General features: G+C 33.8%; 2 protein-coding genes across 2 annotated transcripts in view; both read left to right on the forward strand.

The window, feature by feature from the left end:
• LOC119639591 (protein couch potato) overlaps window positions 1-10774 on the forward strand; it is a gene marked incomplete at its 5' end in the record, with an annotated part of 88923 nt that extends 78149 nt beyond the window's left edge. Inside the window, 6 exons of the mRNA XM_038037063.1 lie at window positions 5102-5179; window positions 5273-5326; window positions 5383-5445; window positions 9092-9233; window positions 10366-10565; window positions 10683-10774. Coding sequence (XP_037892991.1) covers window positions 5102-5179; window positions 5273-5326; window positions 5383-5445; window positions 9092-9233; window positions 10366-10526 — 498 coding nt within the window. The remainder of the gene's footprint in view (window positions 1-5101; window positions 5180-5272; window positions 5327-5382; window positions 5446-9091; window positions 9234-10365; window positions 10566-10682) is intronic.
• A 136-nt stretch (window positions 10775-10910) lies between these two features.
• Window positions 10911-21297, forward strand: LOC119639592 (probable serine/threonine-protein kinase MARK-A). Its single transcript, XM_038037064.1, has 4 exons — window positions 10911-11023; window positions 15288-15727; window positions 19776-19931; window positions 21036-21297. The coding sequence occupies exons 1-3, from the start codon at window positions 10999-11001 to the stop codon at window positions 19839-19841; spliced, it is 531 nt and encodes a 176-aa protein (XP_037892992.1). The 5' UTR covers window positions 10911-10998; the 3' UTR covers window positions 19842-19931; window positions 21036-21297.
• The last annotated feature ends 237 nt before the right edge of the window (window positions 21298-21534 follow it).

A 21534-nucleotide genomic window follows, 5' to 3' on the forward strand; every position in this document is an offset into this window, starting at 1 on the left:
TCCTTTTTCTATTTCTTTTTGTCTCTTTCTTGCATCTCTCGTAAGTTTTTCAATCATACACTTGTGCATGCATACATCGCATCGCTTATATGTATAGTTTCCGCGTTTCCGCATTTCCACCTCCAAAGCTAATAACTTTAGCTTTGCTTTTATGCCGCAGAAAGAGAGAGGGTAGTGAAACACTTTGTAAGTGAATTTTGTGGTTTTACTGGTCAAGTTTTGGAATTTCAAGTTGACGGTTGTTTGCGTTTGCACTGTGTATGAAATACACAACATTTACAACAACGGCCTACTTTTAGAACATTAGGAAAGCGTAACGTACGTAAAACAAACTAACTGGCCAAAGGTAGGCTTAAGCGTATAAACAACAGCAACAACATCGGTTACTTAAGAGTTTATTAGCTTTAAAAAAAAATAAATAAAAATAAAACAATCATTCCTGTTAAAAAATTAAAACGATGCATTTCCATTTCCATTCAAAACGAAAAAAAAAAAAAACAAAGAAAAAATATCCGTCCGTCAAATAATTTATTTAATAGCATACCTTTTGCTTAATGATTTTAACTTGACACGAGTCAACTTTTTAATTTATACATTTTACATGTTTTAAAACTTTACCATAAAAAACACATAATAAATTATTTAATACAACTATATAAAATATAATAATAATAAATTATTTAATACAAGTATATTGAGTAACAATTGTAATAAAACAAAAATACATTAGTTGCTTACTCTACAAACATACAAGATGAATTGTTTACTAATATTACTGACATATCCGTTTACATTATTCTTATATGGAATTTTTTTTACCCACTAATGGCCACTTAACCCGCGGAATGCCATTTCATTCTTAAACGTTTCCAATTAGAGTAAGAAAGCAAAACGATCGTCGAAGAGAGACTAACAGAAAAAGCAGTGTGTAGTGTACGTGTAGCGAGCAAAAGACACGGAAAGCAGAGATGATTATTGTTTTTGTTACATCGGCGTCTGGGTGTAGCAGGCGTGTCCTTTGAACATTTTGGGTCATTTTTAAAATCTCTTGCAAATTTTTGTATGCGATATCTTCATCTTTGCGAACGGGTGAATGTTTACCACAAATACTGCACTGTTGGACAGACAGACCGATGAACACACGAACAGGGGGGTTTGAAGCATGCTTCTGAACTTTTTAAAGGTATTAAACAGAAAAATTTAATTTTCGCATCCTACAATATTGGGTAGGCGTGGTAAATTTAGTCCATTTTGGTACGGGTACTAGATCATTGCCCACAAAATATACGCTAAGAGAGATATTCTCTGTTTACGGGGTACTATAGGCGTGTCTATCGACCGACCTGACCCATTTTGAATACGAGTGTGCGTGCAAGAGCTCTCAGCGTGTGAAGTCGACAGCTTCATTTTTGCGATCACGAGAACGTTTACAGCAGAGATTACACAGAACGACAGACAGACGGACATGCTCAAACCTATTCAGAATTTGACGCTAATCTACAATATATATATACATATATATATATACATATTTTTTGTGAATTCTCTGAAGCTTGCTTCTTTGCATTGCAAACGTTTTGATAAAATGAATATACCCTTCATCCTTCGGTAATAAACGTAATAATAATTTCAGTAATTTTATGCTCGTTGATTATGTGCAACCCCCTAAGTTATTATCGTTTATATACAATTTATTTACTCATTATTTGAACCTTTTTAAACTTTGGTAAGATCCTGAAGCGTTCTTTTTTTAACTTTTGACTATAAAAAATGCAAATTGCACAAAACAAACAATTTAAATCATTTATATACCTGGACGAAATTAATTATTAAAATAAGAAAAAAAATTATATCCGGCCGTGGTCGAATCTGTTATATCCACCGTGTTCGCCTTCTAATGGATGGCGTTTGTGTAGCATAAACAAGAAAGCAAATTTTTCCTTTTTGCTTTTGAAAGCAGAGATGGTCTCAGTTTGCTTTACGTTACAAGCACGTCTTTCGATTGATTCGGCCCATTCTCAATTGGCGATATTTTCATTGCTGCAGCCTGAAAACCATTATAAACAATGCCTAGACAGCCAGACGGACATGCTGACATCGATTCAGAATTTAGGAGTCATCAAGAATAAAACATACTTTTTGGGATCTCTCTGACGCTGCTTCGTGAGTGTTGCAAAACTTCTGCACAAAATGTATGTATTCCTCATCCTCCCGGCCTGGGGTGGTAGGTACCGTACATATAATATTTTGAAAGAGAAAAACTATGCATAGAAAAATCCTTATGCCAAAAAATTAAGTTGGAATTTAGCTTGAAATAGCTTCTATGCTTTGCTATCCTGATGACAGCCATGAAACGTCACAGTTCTTCATAAACTCCAAGCACTTTATGGTGTTTTGGGCGTTAAACTACTTGTTATATTCCTGCTTCTAATTAGCATTATTGTAACAAAATTTAATGCTCCAATTAATAGCAAATGCCTGTTTTGACGTAATTGCTTGCCATTCTCATTTAATATCGTACTTAAAAAAAAAAAAAAAAACCAAACCAACAATCAACGTTGTTCTTACAAAAAAAAATAAATAAATAAAATAAAATAAAAAAAATATAAGGAATAAGAAAATAAGTAAAAAATAATTAAAGATAAATAAACAATAAATAAATAGTAAACAAATAAATAAATTAATAATAAAAATACTACAGTAAAATTTAATGAAAATAAACATGTAAAGAATTACTGAACTAAACTCAAATAAAATAAAGGTAAAATGTCAAAATTTAAGCGTGTGAAGAGAAATTCAAGATTATTTTAGCAAAGACACATACCACCTAATTCAACAGAGCTCTGTAAAGGCCCGAAAAGAGTTGTGTAGGTTAAAAATGTTCCGCAAACTAGAATTTCATTCGTGAGGCGTCCACAAAAGTATTTTACTTCCCCTAGTTTGGCCGGAGTAGTCTTCCACGTCCAACCATATCTCAATTCTAACTACTTAACGAAGCTCTTTTAAGGTAGCCCGTAAATGTCTTCGCTAGTAAGGTTCGAATAGGAAATTTACGTCAAACGATAAAAACCGAAAAAAGCAACAACACAAGTCAGATAATATTGATCGCTAATAGTGAAAGAAACAATTTTTTGTAAACTTTAAATGTTTTTCGCTGTAAAGAAATTGTCTTAAGGGGTCGCATTACTGCAGCATTCCAAAACAAGTGGTCTTTTGACAACTTTTTTGGATGGAAGGAAAGGTAGCAGACCAGTCACGTTTTGGGAGGTTGTCGGTCATATAGTTAAGTAACAAAAAAAAGCAAAATTGTTTAGGGAAAATATTAAAAAATGACAACGCTAGCGCCTTCTAGTTTTTTGAAAAATTTACAATGACATATCGTCTTGGGTTTCCCTTTTAAATAAAGCTGGAAGACGCTTTTTTTAATGAATCAATTAAAGCTATTATACCTAACATGAACACTGGAGGTTCGAACTATAAAAGACAAGATTTTGGGGCTCGTTTTCCTTCAAGGTCAAACGATCAAAAGTTGGATGGCTCTCACTCAAGAACTTTGAATAATCGCAATGCAAGAGTAAAAATGGCAAACGTGGCGCCAAGTCGATAATCCTATATATTATAGTCCGAAACCATGAACATATAATATGAACCCACGGAAATAAGGATATCGATGCCAATAAGTCGCATACACAAAGAACGGCCGTACACATTGAAAAAGTGGCGTGGGTGCGACAGAAATCCTGAATGAAGGATTCTGGCTTTCGGGAAATACTGGAAACGCTTGGACCGTAGCTAAACTTTCACATCTTGTATCCCAGCTCTGTTGTTTGGCCCTTTAAAGGATACAAGATGGTCTCGCAAATTGGACTTACTAACCAGAGGGTTTCGTCTGACTCAATATCTTAGGCAGCTGTAGACATTACAAGACAAGATACGATCTGCCACATTGAAATTTGATCTCACACCGACCTGGTAGTTCCAAATCTTATCTGTTGCGCCATGCGGCGGCGACTGTGGCAGTTGGAACGATCAAATGGAGTTTCGGGTGGATTCAAATTCTTACAATAATAAGTAAAACATTTTGAAGTCCATATTTTCTCTCTGCCCCTCTCTCTCTCTCTCTCTCTCTCTCTGTCTCTTTCTATTTTCAAAATTAAATTTTTTTTTTAATATAATTAATATAAATGAAAGTAAATAACTCTTTAGTTAACTGCCGCAAACTATAATCGTGCCTTTTAATGTATAAACATATGTTTATCTACGTAAACAAAGTGTGGCCCTATTTAGTACGGCAATATAATCAAATGACGCAAAAATAAGATTTTTGCGATAAAACACGTTTTAACGGCGCAGCATATGTATCTACTTAAAAAGCCAATATACAGACACCTCGAAACTATAAACATCTCCCTAAATGCACACACAAGCGTAGGCTGAAAAACTATACATAAAAAGTAAACTCGTTATAATATATCCGCTTAGGGACAAGAGCGGACTTGAAACTTAAAAAAGGAAATTTCATATCTTTAAAGAAACGAACAAAAACCCATTTTAGCAAACTTCGACAAACCTTTAAAAGGTTGCTTACGAATACATGAGAGCAGGGTTGCATGTCTCAAACCGGTAAGTGCTTCCCCTTCTCTTCCCTTATACATCGTTTTATACCTATACACATATATATATATATATATATATATATGTATGTAAGTATATATCTAAGCATGGTGACCATCATTTGTGTGCAGTAGTCTCCGTTAGCGATAAAGTTTGTTGTCCTGCACCCATACATGCACGCATTTCTACACATACAGTCGATGGGGAATGTTATTACATCCCAGCCAAAGCTGCAGCTATTGGATCATACAAACATACAATGTATACAGATATGACTTTGTCTCTGACAAATATTGACAGGGCGTATGGTCGGTTACGCTAATGAGCTCTTTTCACAGAGTCATTATTATAATATTTCTTTCAAGTATATAGTTAAGCAATAGAACTAAAAATTTATGCCAGCTTTTAAGTCTTCAAATTATTTCATAAATCTCGTAACTTCACTATTTTTGATTTACATTTTTTTTTTTCTTAAATATTCTTTCAGGTTCGAACCCTTTTCGTAAGCGGTTTACCTATGGATGCTAAGCCTCGTGAATTATATTTATTATTTAGAGCTTATGAGGTGAGTGTTGTTAAAGTGAAAGAAGAGTAACCTTAAATTATAAAAAATTAAAAAAAAATAAATAAATAAACTTACAATTATCCTACATTTTAGGGTTATGAAGGATCTCTTTTAAAAGTTACTAGCAAAAATGGTAAAACAGCATCGGTAAGTTTCGGTCGTTTTCTTAAATCGCTTTGCTATTTAAACCGTGTTTCTTACAGCCTGTGGGTTTTGTTACATTCCATACCAGGGCTGGCGCAGAAGCCGCCAAACAAGATTTACAGGTAATAAAATTTTCAATATTTCAAAGTACACAAGCAAACTACTCACTCGATTTTCACTCTCCACAAACCAACGAAGAACACCTCCTAAGAAATCCTAAAACACTCCAACCACCACTTCAATCAATTGTAAACTATTTTGTATAAAAAAGAAAAAAAAAATCATACAGAAACGAAGAAATCTTTATGAGAAAGCACAACAAAAATGCCACAAAAAATTTTAATTATGTTTGCCTGATAAAAATATATATGTTATATATGAGCAAAAAAAAAGCAATTTTAAAAGTCCAGAACCAAGTTAGTGACCATTTTAGAGAAACCAAAAAAGTGAAAAAAACCGTTAAAAATGTTTTTATAGTTTCCTAAAATAATACGCTTTTCTTTACGAATCAATCAATCAATCAACCAGCAACTCTTCAAACATATGATCGAAAGTAAGAACACACTAAATTTTTTTGTATAGCACCTTGGTATTATTCAAAAACTATTACAACAAATTCAAATATGCATATGTATGAATGAATGTACGCCTTGCCCTCTCTCTCTCTCTCTCTCTCTCTCTCTCTCTCTCTCTCTATCTATCTCTCTCTTTCTCTCTCTTTCTCCCTTTCTCTCTCTCTATCTCTGTCTCTCTCTCTCTCTCTCTCTCTCTCGCTCTCTTTCTCTCTCTTTCTCTCTCTTTCTCTCTCTTTCTCCCTTTCTCTCTCTCTCTACCTCTGTCTCTCTCTATAAAATATATGAATGATTATATTCACCCACCCATCCACCCAATCACACATCTCACATACAATTTTCACTGAACACCACGGTATGCTTTATAATATTTACTTTTAGTTTGGTTTTTTCGCATTTGCATATGATTTTTGTACAAGTCACTTGGAAAGTGTATTCTTCATGGAAATGCTTCTGTCACTTACGTAGTAGTAACGAAATGAAAAGGGTTTGTTGCAGCTTTATACATATATACATATAGCAAAAAAAAAACAAAACAAAAAAAAAATTATATAAATATTTTGCTTAATTAATTTTTCAAATGACAAAGAACTCAAGAAATTGTTGTTTGAAAATTGAGCAGCAATATAAGAAAAAATTATTCGAATAAAAGCTTTAAAGAGTTATTCCTGGCAATCATATCCTCTGCCAAAAATATTGGCAAAAATATTTATGAAAAATTAGAGATAGTTTGCAAAAATCTCTTATAGAAATTTAACTTTCATTTTAATCTTCCAAATATCTTTTCGTTTTTTTTTTTTTTTTCATTTCAAAACATCCACACAAAATTGTTGCAGGCTGAATGTACTATTATTTCGTTTTAAATCTTTGAAAGGGAGAATATTGAGTCACTTTCCTTTTAATCGTCTGCTGCCGAATCAATCCCTCAATCATTTGCCACATTATACATATCCATTTGTGAAAAAGACACTTACTTTTACTGACAACCACGCTCGTGACAATGAAGATACTGCTAATAGCTCCTTTCTTTCATTTCCGACAATAACTTAGAGTCCTGTAGCGAACTAACTGATCTAACTGTCTAATTAAAGTTACCAAAAAATATCTATTGTGAGCAAAGTGTCGAGCAAACGGTGTTTAGATCAAAGGCTGACATGCTTGAATTTATATATGCTGTCAAGGAGAACTCTGCTATCCACCAAAGTTCAGATTTACTTTGAGAAATGCGGGCATAAACGCAACCAATGTTTGCTCGGCTAACTTTTTCGTTTTCTGGGACTAACTTTTTCGTATTTCAAGGAAAACATTGCAAGTAGTGCTTATTTCCCCACCTAATCAAAGGCATGCGTCGTTATTTTTTATCTTCCTTCTTTCCTTTCCTAAGAATGACAATAAGTACTTACAAATATGAAAATGATATCATATGCGAATCTTTGTGCATTTTTAAGTGTCTGCTCTCTGACTAAACGAATAACTTTTACCATTACCAGCCACCACCTCTGTGTCTCTCTTTCAGTGATTAAAAGAAAATAGATAAAAAAAAATAAAAAATATACGTCACTCAATTAATTTGTGGGTTGGCGCACCCGTACGATTTTAAGGCATCACCGATTTATAGATTTACGTGTAATCCTACGAACTTATTGAGTGAAGTATTTACATATTCAATTTTAAAAATGTAAGTAATTTTCCCTGGATTTAGAGACATCTAGGTCTACCCGAAACTTATAAGTTCTGATTAGCTCAACTGTAAAGATATATATTATTTTGAGGATGCAATTGATGGAAAAACAAAAGTATTTGGCTTACTGATACTAAGGATACCTTCTTGCTCCTTGTAACGGCAAATTTGAGTGAAACTGAAATGACTTTTGCAAAGATAAACATAACTCTCTATAGTGTGATACTGACGAGCGACATCTGGTCAGATTATAATTTGGACACGATTTGGATACATGCCATACAAATACAAAAGAAGAGATGCAAAAGAAAAAAGGAAAAAATTAAAAAGTTTCTAGTATTTTGTATTTATTTCGCATGATAATAATTATAGAAAGAAGAAAATATGTTTTATTCGGTGTGAGTGCAATTATTACGAGCTAGAATAAGCCATCTTTTGTTTTAATTAACACAAACTCATCACACCCTACCTCCCCCATTGCTAGATAAGTTTAAATCCTAATATGCATTTTAAAGACAATAAATTCCTCCTAGTACTACCCCACACCTGAAAGCAACTAAAAACAACATCTCGAAACAAAAGGAATAAGAAAAGCTTTAAACTTTTTATACTTAAAAATACCTCAAGGCTGATTACATTAACATCTGAAACACAAAAGGTAGAAATTGGGTCATGCAACCCTTTAATGGCAATTCAGCGCATATTTTTTTTAATATCTCTCTGCTCTCTCTTCCCGAAATTACAAAAAAAACGTAAAAGTGTGGCACGACCCAAGATTAAATACCCTACACCACCCTCCCCCCTCATATAACTATTGGATATATTGGAATACCAAATTTATATGGCAAGTGGTCGGTAGCGTTAACCCTTGAGCTACATCACGGCGGTCTGAACAAGAAAACAATACGAACGGACGGAAAGATGAACAGACCGTCAAGCGGACAGATGGACAGACAAGCTGAAATATATCTAATAATAAAAAATAAAAAAATTTTGGGTCTATCTCACGGCCTTCTGGGTGTTGCATACATCCGTACATTCGTGTCTTACGAATGGTGTGAGGTATAAAAAATATGGAAATATAAAAACGTTTTTAAATAATCGTTACAAAAAACTATTAACAAACAAATTTTCAAAAGTACCAAAAATTATGAATTAACTAAATTAACTCAGAAAGGACATAAAATTCTTTTTCTTCAATACAATTTTGAAAACCCTCTCTTCATCACACTTTAGGGAAGAAGAAACAGGTCAGACTTACATGTACTTCTTATCTCCTAAATTTCTTGATCCCATTGTTGTAAACCAGAGCAAAAAAAAATTATTATTTTTGGCGAATTATTAAGACATTGCTTTAAATTGAAATTTATTCCAAACAAAATTTCAAAATTCAATACAAAATAACTTACAATGTTTGGAGAAAATGGAATGAAATGTTAAGAAAGAAAAAAAAAAAAAAATTGAAAAAAATCTAAATCACAATATCAACCGCTGTATTAATTAAATTTACAGCAGGGTGTACGCTTCGATCCCGATATGCCCCAAACAATACGCTTGGAATTCGCCAAGAGTAACACGAAAGTGAGCAAACCCAAACCACAGCCCAATACAGCGACAACAGCCTCACATCCTGCATTGATGCACCCACTCACTGGACGTAAGTAAAATTAAGTAAAAGTTATACAATTTCAACATCTCTATATAGCGAAAGTAATTCTTCTTCATTTTGTTATCATTTTTGGTTTTTTTTGTATGTAGATTTTCTTCTTTTTGTTTTCCTTCTTATCATCTTTATTTTATTTATTATATGTTTTCTTTATTTATTTATATGCATTGTTTTTTTTTTCGTTTTCTTCTTTTTTTTTTTAGTTTTATAATAAAATAACATTAGCAGTAGTGTATAATTCATGTTATTATTTAATTTGATTAACATTTCAGTTAAAACGAAATAAAAAGCGCACAAATTTATACTTTTAAATGAAAACAAAAAGAAAAAACAAAATAAATAAATAAACTGAATCCTTATTAAACAATTACAACAACAAAAAATTGCTTCAAATAGCACACAGAATTTTATTTAGCAACAAACAACAACAACAACAACAACAACAATTAAATCCAATATTATTAACAAATACAAAAATTATACCAAAAAGTCCTAAGCAAATTTCTCTAAATATATATATATATTGTGAGCACTTGATTAACTAACAACAACAACAACAAAAACAACAATATAAATAAATCACTAGTCACCACCAAACCTTTAAGAACACCGATAAACATTTGACATATGTTTGAATACAATTTCTCTCTCTCTCTCTCTCTCTCTCTCTCTATCAGAATAATAATACTATTTATATGTATATATATCATATATATATATATCATATATATATATATATATATATATATATACTATACACGTTCACATAAAAAAAAAAAATAAAATAAAATTAAAAAAATACTTGTCTATATATGAATAGAAAAAATTAACGGTTGTCAAAAATAAATAAAAAAGAAAAATTTAAAACAAAAGACTTAAGAAAGAAACTTGAAATGTTTTGTAAATAACCGCAGTATTAGGCTTAATTTAAGACTTTAAACGAAAAAGAAAAAAAAAAGCAGACGAACTTTTAGAAAAAAAAAGCGCTTAACAGAGAGATAAATAAAATTTTTTCGTTCAAAATTATATAAAATATCATTTTTATTAAATAAATCATTTTGAAAGCAAAAAAAATAATCTTTAATAGAAACCAACTTTTTCTATTTACCTTTACATTCTGTAGATTTGGGAGGTCCCTTCTTTCCGGGCGGACCCGAGTTATGGCATCATCCGTTAGCTTATTCAGCTGCTGCCGCCGAATTACCAGGAGCAGCTGCTTTGCAACACGCTACTCTTGTACATCCGGCACTCCATCCACAAGTGCCGGTACGCTCCTATCTCTGACTAAATACAGATAAAGTAATGGAACAACCTATTCATCAGGTATGTCGAAGAAATTTTCGTTTTTCTTTGCTCATTTTCCTTCTGTTTTTTTGTTTTTTTTTTTTTTTTGGTTTTTCATTAATTTACTCGTACACTCTTGTTTGTTGTCCTGTTTAGACGCAAATGACTATGTCGCAGCACCATCAGGCGACCACAGCTATCCATCCAACAGTGCACATGTCTGCCGCAGCTGCTGCTGCCGCCGCTGCTGGCTTACCTCCAGGTAGTGCTACTTCGGGACCACCAGGCTCAACAGCAACTTCGGCCGGCGGGCCACCGCCAACACATCATCCTTTTTTATCAAGCCCCGCTCTAGCGAGTCCAGTCAGTTCTACAAATACTAACACGAATCATCCTAATAATCCTCCATTAGCTGCAAATGCTCCCTGCTCGACATTATTTGTAGCTAATCTCGGGCAATTTGTTTCAGAACATGAGCTCAAAGAGGTTTTCTCGAGGTAAGTCTGAACAGTTGCTTTTCCCCTTGTACATACAAATGAACAAAATTTAGTATTTCTTAACACAATGAAAGTAAAATGATTGAATACCTTTGTCACGAAATTTATATTTAATGCACTAAATCGATGAATACACTGAAAATAATGAAAACACACTTCACTGTCACATTCTACTTCTCTTCTTTTTTTTTTTTTGTTTCCACGAGAGAAGACATAATAAAGAGCAAACTGACAAGCATTCATTTTGAAGACAAGCAGGCAGAAGAAAAACAAATAAAATTTAATTAAACCTAATTCAGCTAAAGAAAATTGTTGCAATCTCAAAATCAAAGGAACAAATATTTAAAAAAAAAATTTTTATCTAAAAAAAATATTTATGCAGTTGTAAGGAATCTTGGAAATTTAAGAAACTCTTTTTGGAAATGGCTCTTCACAAAGGTGAAAGGAAGTCCACGACCCTTACTGATCTTGTTCGAACAATTTTGCAATATTCATCTCTTGTCTCAATACCAAGTTACAGATACCACATTGACCTAATCGAATCGGTGCTGCGAAGCTTTTACCTATCTTGCGCTACAGGGCTTGGGCTGGTATTTTTATTTAGAATTTCCGTCTCATGGAGGTAGACTGATACTGATTGACTTTCCCGCGCTAGAAAATAGACGTGTGATGCTGGCAGTTATCTTTATCATTGAATCATTGAATTTAAAGGTATAACAACTATCCCGCTTTTACTTCGGATGATAGATTCACAAGACATTATGAAGCAGTTTACTTGTCTCATTGTCATGCAAACTAACATCGTCAGAATTCTTGTAGGGCGTCTTGTATGATACATAATACTCATCTCTATTTGTTTGATTCGTCGCCAGATTCTAGAAATATCGTCAAGGATACGAATACGTCGCGGTCATCCTTACTATCCCGTAATTTAATTTGACACAGATATAACTTCAGCCGATTTTTTTTTATTCGTAAGATTTATGGAAGTTATTTTATCTCTTATGACGGGTTTCCTTCTTGATGGTAATACATATATTCCTTTGTTTCTCTACAAGTTTGCCGTATAATATTTGAATCTGTAGAATTCTCTTATTACGCCGTCTTGTCTTAGTTTTTGGGTGCTGTGGCAATGGATCTATTACTTTGCTCCCCTGCACCTCTAATTGAAAACTTAGTCCCAAAAAGTGGTCAATAATTATATTGTGAAATGTTCTCACGGACGACGACTTCTAATTACGAATATAATTTGATATATTTTCATTTCTATATTCGAGGCATTTTTCATTTTTTTCCTCCTATGCTTGCCCCTACTCACGCTTCTCCTCTCTCCTCATGTTTCTCGCTTTACTTTATTGAAAACTTAAAAGACTACTAGCAAACTAATTATACACTACACCACATGTGATAAGGGCGTTTTAATGTTTGCAAGAATGACGAGGACTTAACACTGACCTACTTTTCATCATATCAATCGTGTCTTAATTACTTTCATAATCGGCTTAGGCGTAAAACGTTGCGTGCAGTCTATTGTTCAAGGTCGTAGTTTTGAAGAAAAACTAAATTGAATTCAATCATTTTGATGACCACTCCCTGTACAACGCCCCATTCCATTAAGCACTTACCCCACATGTACCGATGTTTTTCATGCCCTTGAGGACTTAAAATGGACCTGATTTTCCATGTAACAGACGTTTCAGGATCACTTCTTAAGCGAATTCAAGATCGTTTGCATGGATCGCAACCCTTATGAAATTGATTGGAACCGTTCCTATGATCACTTCTCATTCCTGAAAAGAAATCAACACATGAAGGGAATTTGCGTTCCTTAATATTTCGCGGTCAAACCCGCTGAAAAGCAACATTTTCACGTACTAAATGGATAGGGAAAGCTTGAATTGGATTGGGCTTTTTTTGAGTGATCTCCCGTATAAACGTTTCACGAAAAGCCAAACTTTATATGACAATCAGGTTTAACTTTTCGTATTCAAACTTTTCAAGTGCAAGCCACATTGATGTATTCTTTCGATCCTCTACCACATCTCGTCATTTTACACCAAAGATAGGAAAAGAATAATTTGATAAAAAAAAAGAAAAAAAATGCAGTTTTCTGAGTTTGGCCCGCAACGGTCCATCCCTTATAAGGATCGTCATGAACAGCAGGCTTTGATATAAGAACAAGATATAGTTCGCTCCAATCTTGGGAAAGGGCAAAAGTCGCACGAGACCAATTTAACAATTTCGGAAGAGACTTCTCTGCGACATGTTTCATCCGCAAAAAGTCTTAAAAAAATTCACGGCATGAGTCGACCGATTTGCCGACATCTTCAGTAACTTTTCAAATAGTGGTTGGACGCTTCTCCATAACCCCTTTCTTTACCGCTTCAACGTTTTCAACGATTTTTAACGTGCTAGGGCACTGTCATTAAAGTCTTCTCGGCCTTCTATACAGAGTTCGTAACGCTTAAAACCCCTTTTTTTGTCACAAGTAGTTACTTACGCATATAAATGCCTGTTACGCGGTTTATGGCGGCGAAGAGTAACCAAACAGTTTACAGCTTATATTTTCCGAACAGTTCACCATCTTTTTGGATTGATGGGACAAATATGAAAGTTTAATTTCGATATCAGGCAAAACTCATAGGCCGTCGAGTACGATGTAACGATAGCCGCAAACAGAGCGCAAGATCATTATTTATTGCTTATGGCCATGAACGACTCACTATGAGCATAACCACAAAGATATCTATTAATATTGTATTTAAGAATTAAATAATTTTTTATGTTGCATCTTTATTCAAAGATTGTTTATCACTTCCGAAGTTTTTTTGTTTCAATTACTTGGAAATTTTCAACTTGTTTTTAAGTAATTTGAACGATATTTTATAATAAAAGTAAACTTTTGCATGTAGTTTTTAAATATTTTCATTTTTATTACGAAAGTTTTGCGTTTATTCTCAGAGTGAAGTGCGTCAATGACTGTAAATAGAATGTAAATGAGACTCGATGTCATTATTTCATTGTTTACTTACATGCATTAGTTCTATAGGCGATAAAAGATACTAGTAGTAGAAGTCAAAAGCAACAGACGCCTGTTTGTAAAAATTCTGCTTTTAATAACTGAAGGACATTTTTATAACTAAACGGGAGAAATTTTAGATCTCTCGCATCTAACGAGAATTATTTCATTTAGAAAATAGTTTTTTTTCTTGGGAAAATGTGATATTTTTTTCAGTTTGGCATACGTTCGTCCATCGCTGAGTAACATTAACTTACCTTTGAATATATATATATCCTAAACTGATCATAGATATTATATATATAATTTTCTTTAGCTGAATCTCTATTTGGACATAAAATATTTCTATACATTCTCTATCTCTCTCTCTCTGTCTCTCTCTCTCTCTCTCTCTCTATCTCATTCTATTACATAATTTACATATAATTCTTCTCATATTTCGTAATTTTTTTTCTTGTAATAATAGTTAAGAAAAATAAACATAAATTTAATTTATTTAAATAATTTTCATATTTTTCTGATTTTAATTTTCTTTTAAAAAAAAAAAAAACCAACCTATGAACTGAAATAACATTTGTTTGTAAATTTTCAAAAAAAAAAAAAAAAAAAAAATTGTTTGGAACCAATTAAATTAAAAATTACATATGCACAGTATGCCTGGCTTTTGTCGCCTACGTATGCACACGAAAGGTACGCACAATATCACTTCTTCTTCTACAACTACTACTTTCACCAATACCAATACCACTACCACAAACTCCACTTGTACCATCACCAACAATACCAATAATGACACCAACATAACTAATAGCACAATTTCCAACAATCACAAGTACACTGCAACAGCTTTAGCAGCTTACGGAAATGGTAGCTATCAACAGCAGCATCCTTTTGCCGCAACCGAAAATGTCAACCATCCGGTTGCATTTATTGAGTTTAACGATGCGCGTAGTGCCGCTACTGCTATGCAACACTTGCAGGGCAAATATTTGCTATCATCGGATCGCGGTTCTATACGCATTGAATTTGCCAAAACGAAGATGATCAATGAGGGTCCAATACAAATCATCAACGGCAATAATCATAACGCCAGCCAAAGCAATACCATTAACAATAGCAATAACAGTAATAGTAACAGTAACAGTAACAATCATACTAATAACGCCACAGCGAAACTAATCAATTTAACCGCACAACCTACAGCCATGACAATTATAAATCCTAACTCAGCACTTTTGCCAACAGCTACAAATGGGCCGCAATTGCTGATACTAAATGGTTATCAACAACAGCAGCATAATGCTATGCTTCATCATCATCACCATCATCATCAGCATCATCAGCATCAGCATCAGCATCATAATCATCAGCGTCAACATATGCTAATGCCACCTCCAGTAGCGGCTGCAGCAGCGGCAGCAGCAGCAGCAGCGCAATACATCAATTGTAATTCGATGGCCGGCGGCGTTTCAACTGCAATTCAATTTAATAATAGCACCAACAACAACACAATTAATACAACTACTTCTACTATTATCAATGCAAATAATATTGTTAACAATAATAATAATAATAATAATAATAATAATAATAATCGTTCTACTGCACTACCGACTACTGTTGTTGTAAATTCACTACAGCACCAACTTCATCCAACTCAGCACCAAAATCATCTCTTTAGAGACGTATGTATTATTGGTTTCTTTTTTGATTTTTTTATAATTTTCCCTTTTTTCTCCTTTAATATTTTTTTTTTCTTTTTTTTTTCTTTTATTCTTCACTTTTATTTACCAACGTAAAGCCAAATATTTATGTGTTTTACAAAATAGATAAAACGGCTTTAATTTCTTTAAAAAGCGTATATAGATTTTTATTAATAAAATGCACAATTTTTCTCATAAGCACTTAAGCAAATTAAGCTTGACTGACTAGTTTGCGCAAATAAATATTTTATTCGTTATTATTTATCGATTAGAAGGAAATTAAACTCATTAAACTCATCGCGGAACTACGAGCAGGTGTTTTCTAAGGTTCAGGCAACCGCTTTGAGCAATATTACTAACAAAGACTTGAACGTAACCGTTGCTTTAATTGCAGCCTTCAAAGAAAATTTTCCTTTTTCAACATTTTAATAGCTTTTTAATAAAATATTTATTTGCTTCATTCGCTAGGGAAAGGAGTTGTCTAAAGCAATTAACAAGCGACCTAGTTTCCATTACAATTGATTTCGTAGTGATGGCACTGGATTTACACAATTTACCTTTCAAGTATATGAAAACTAATTTGTTGTTAGAGTCGTCTTAAGTCTATTGTAGTCTCGTTGAGCAGGGAGGAGCTCTCCGACCGATATCATCAAATTTCATTTTAAATAATAGAGGAGGCGACATCAGAGTTGAAAGCGTCTGAGTAGTTTCACATATCAACCAAGTTAATCTCAGTCATCCATAAATCAATATTTATTTATTGAAGCAAACAATATACCTGAATATCCACAAATCACTTCCTTTCACATCTCAGTGTAAAGAGAGAACAGACCAAATCTGTCACAGACAGATAAGTAACACAAATTTCCAAAGGTATTTTCACAGAGATATGAAAAGTGAATTTTTATATGGAAAATACACTTGTGTTGCATGCATTTTATAAAAGGTATTTTATTCGATCCGTCCGACAATGGTAAAGAATGATGAACCAAACCTTTAATAAATACTTTCAATGAAATAATTTTTTTTTTTCTTTGGTGACAACATTGTTTTTCACTACTATAAAGAAAGTATTCCATTAAAAATTTTGCGGAAACTCGTTTCTTTTCTTTAATAAATTTCTTAATATAAATCTTTATGCGGATTCTGATAGGGAACTGTGTGTTTGGGCTCATGGTTGTACACACAAAGCTTGCACAGTGCCTCGAAAATCTGTTTTAAAGCGAGAAGAACTCTCTCTCTCTCTCTCCGTCTCTCTCCTTTTCATTCATAGCAAAATCTGATAATAATGAGGTGAACCATGTAGAACCATAAGCTCACCTAAACTGATCATGAGTTGAAAATATGATCAATGCTAAGTCATCACATTAAAGCCGTGCTATGCTAATGTTCGTGGAGAAAGAGAAAAAATGACTCCATTAACTAAGCAAAAAAATTCAGAAGAAATATAATTATTAGAGAAGCATAAACCAAGAGAGGAGATTGATGGATATTACAAGTAGCTTTCGAATTAAATCATCGTATAGCATTGCATGAATGTTTTGTAGTAAACATTTTAAAGAGTTCTGTAATGATTCCTACAAAATTTACCTCCTTTTCTTCACATCTTTTCGAAACTTCGGTTAACATCATTTTAATAAAAATCTTGCTTTAATTCGAATGCTCCACTTAACGGGACTACAATTTTATTCGTCTCCAATATGCAGAAGGAAGTTTCAAAGACACTATATAGTATGTACATCTTTTATCAGAATCAAATACTAAGCATGTCTGTCCTTCCGTCTGTCAGCCAGTGCGAACTAACGCGGTACAGCAGTTAAGATATCAGCGTCAAATTCACCGAAGACGTTCGAAGTTATTACAGGCAGATTACACACAAAGGACACGCCCACAGTACAGCCTTGCTCCCTCTCAGCACTCATTAGCCATCACTCGTATATTTTGGGGGGCGGGTGTAGAATAGTCGATGACAATCGAATGTAATTCTCTTAGTTGTGTTTAGCATGAGCGTTATCTGGCAATGCAGCAACGTGGTGTGCATACACACTACACGTGTACTTGATTCTCTTTGTTTCAAGATTTCGTACCAAACGAAAGAGTTCAAATATTAATTACACGATAATTAGAAACTGCAGCCTACTTAACACTTCCGGAGATTAAATAGAAATGGTGCATTGTGTTTTGTGTTCAAGAGTGCAACAGTCAGTTCCACGCTTCTCTAACATTTCAATGGAATAGCTTGCCAAGACCGTCCCAACACACGTCATTTTGCGCTATAAGCTCGTGTTCTACTCTGGCCAATACATTTTAGGCTTACAAGCAGATACTATTTTATTAGAGAAGTATGGATCGATACGTTATTTCAATGATAACTTTATATCCTATCTCTTTGAACGCCGAACTAAAACGTTTTAAATTTAACGAACCAATCAAAAGCAAAAATTTAAATAATACAATGTAAAGTCTTTCAAAACATCAATGGCAGCTTTTGCTTGGGCATTTCTTGAGTTTAAACCTTTAGAAGTCGTGTAGATAGGCTCCTTGTAAAGGAGATATTTAGCTTGATTGTATTTTGCATCGGTGATGGTTGAACACTTAGTGCATTTAAAATTTAAAATTTACTTTTTCGAATTTGTCAGTGGCCAACAATTGAAAAAGGCTTGAAAAGGCGATCTTGCTCAAAAAAGATAGCAAGCAACTCATGCGTCAGCAATGATCTCTGAATTATTTTCGCTTGTCTGTTTAAGGGAGACGAGTGTGTGATCGAAAGTATATTTCCTATGGTGGCTTCTCTTTGCACGGTGAAAAAATCGCGTAAAGTGACCAGACTGTACAGTTTAGCTTGAGAAAAATAAAATATCATCAAAGGAAACACCTGACTTTCCCCACTCCATAAGGTGGCGGGAGCGAAGTTGATTTTTTGCATTTATGTAGAATGTAAGTGGAAAGCTTAATCGTGTGTTTATTGTAATTTACAAGCAACGATGAATAGCCCGGGGAGTCGAGACCTTCTCAGTTTATGTTGCACATTAGGCGTGTCCAACACAACAAACACCTATAAATTTGTTATTGTAGGCATTATGCAGGCGGAGACGTAAACGCCTAAGTGTTGCAAAGGTTTTGACAAAATCAACGCCTAACCCCATGCTTTGGAGGCGGGTACAAAATGTTGAAATTTCACTGAGGAAGAAATAGTTTTTCGCCTCACCACTTAATGCATTAAAAAAATATTACTTGTAGCGCCAGTGGTGCCTAATTTAAGCAAATACATTTCATAACCCTAGTATACATGCATCTTTTCGAAGGTCTTACTCGAAGGTTAGTAATATATATGTCTTCTCCACCTTAGAATATTATATTTTGAGTATAAGGCTGAAAACTGGACAGTGGGTTTTTGAGAGTTGCATACATCATATTATATATGTCGTTATGTGCGAAAAGTTTCACTCTTTCCCTATTATTCCAAAGAGAACAATATGTAATTGTAAGGAATGATAATAAGTGAAAGGAAAGCAAAACACTACCATATAGATAAGGCGAGAGAGGTTTCGAAGCAAGCACTGAACGAAGCTATCAAAAATAACAACCACAATGAACGGAATGATTACATAATAATAAGTCGAAAAGATCCAAATCAAAACATTCTTCGTTCATCTGATGACTACGGCAAGCTTTAATAGGCAACTTTGAAATCCTGCATGGAGCTACTTGATGATGACGATTTCGCCTGTTTTTTTGTAATATTAAGTTAGTTAAGTGAAAGTGAAATCATTTTTATTGACGACTTTCAAACTTTCAATCAACAGATTGAAGCTTTGTCCAAATAAGTCAAAACTGCTGTTAAATGTAAAAAAAGCCAAAGCAGGCCAAAGGCTAAGTTGAATGACACGAAAACGATTTTTCACGATAAACGTCCCTTTTAAAATTTTCTTTTACTTTACTTACGGTAGTCTTTTTTACTTTTCATTGCATCAATTTATGTTTAAAAATTTTATAAAACACTGCATGAGTTGTTTTTTACCGCTTCCAGATGAGTTTGCAATTTTCTTCTGAAAGCATGTTGAGAAGTTTGGATTTATTCCAAGTTCTTATTTAAGAACGCATACACTTAAAGAGGTAACGGACATACCGTACCTTTACTTTGCACGAGGGATGCGGGCATGATTTTTCCTTTTAATATTAATTGGTGAGTATGAAGAAAGTTCGGGGTCGGGCGATGTTGCGCGTGTTTAGTAAGTTTGCGAGTGACCTTAACTCCTCCAATTCAAATTTCTTAAGTATCGGAAATTTATTTCATAAGCATTCAAATACAATTCACCAAAAATAATTTTATATTCTAAATCTTCTTCTAAAGAGAGCACTTTATGTACATATTTTATCTTATACCCACTTATTATTGCTTTTCAATCAGATGACAGGTTGCATCGAATTTGAATACTCTCAGTTTTCTTCTCCTTAATACCCTACACTAGTGGTGAGCCTGGCCGAAGCTAGCTTGTCTATCCGTCTATCTCACTGTTTGCCTTATTTGCTTATACTCAACCTAAAACCTCACTATTCCAGATATTCCGATATTTCGACATCAACACTAATGAAAATGGTTCGAATCGAGCTATTTTTTGAATGACTTCCCGTATAACACCTATGTTTAAAAGTCGTTATACGCATTAAGGCAAGTGGGGTAGGGTATAAAATGGTGGGCCTTGCCCCACCAGCGTTTTCACTTGTTTTTTAATTATGCTGCTGTTAAATATACCGTCTGATAAATCAATATAGAAATGAATATTTAATTAAAATTTATTTGATCCAAACGTGTGAAAAATTCGTATTTTCAAAATCTACTGTCAACATTGGGCACCAGGGGAAAGAGGAATTTTTTTTGCTTAAGAATAAAAAGTTGCATTTATTGGTGTTAAGCCTTGAAGTTTATGTCATCAACTGATAATTTATGATTTGCTTAAAGACTAATGAATTAGTTCTGCGTGAGAGATAAGCTTTAAAAATTTATTAAATATTTTACTATAATTTGTGCATTTTCTAGTCACCAACTTTCCTTTCTTCTCAATTCTCAATTTCATTTATCTTAAGAAACTGCACTCAACCTGTAAACCATCCCGAATTATCCCGGTTATGGTAGAATAGTTTGTACATCTGTAAAGTAATCTTTCAAAACTTTTTTTTTTTTGTATGTTTTTAAATCTTTGACAATAAAAAGCAAGTCTCTCTTTTGTACACAAAACATAATAATTTTAATCGTACGAACAACAAAACCAAAATTTTGCATTTACAGAGGAGCGGGTATGGAATCAAGGCATGATCTATTGAATAAAAAAATCGAACGTGATTTGCAGCCACAGCAACATCATCACCATCACCAGCATCAACATCATCAACAACATCAACAATTTCTAATGACAACACCGACCTGACCCATTACAACAACATCTGCATTAACCAATCAACTTCAACAACAGCCCCCTCATCGTCTTCAACATCAGCAGCATCAGCAGCATCAACAGCATCAGCAGCAGCAGCATCATCAACAACAACAACAACAGCAACAACAGCATCACTATCAACAACATTTCGTAACGCAATCGACGGCACAACAAGCTCAGTCGACATCATCAACAAATGCTATTGTAACGCAACAGCAACAACAACAACAACAACAACATTATAATAACAACGCGACCGCTGCTTCATTAGCTGCCACACATCATATACCCACAACCTTAATAGCGGGCGCTCCTCCCGGCTCAGCAGCCGGCATTTATTCGTATGTATTG

The sequence above is a fragment of the Glossina fuscipes genome, unplaced genomic scaffold, assembly GCF_014805625.2.
Source record: "Glossina fuscipes isolate IAEA_lab_2018 unplaced genomic scaffold, Yale_Gfus_2 112, whole genome shotgun sequence".
Lineage (NCBI taxonomy): Eukaryota > Metazoa > Arthropoda > Insecta > Diptera > Glossinidae > Glossina > Glossina fuscipes.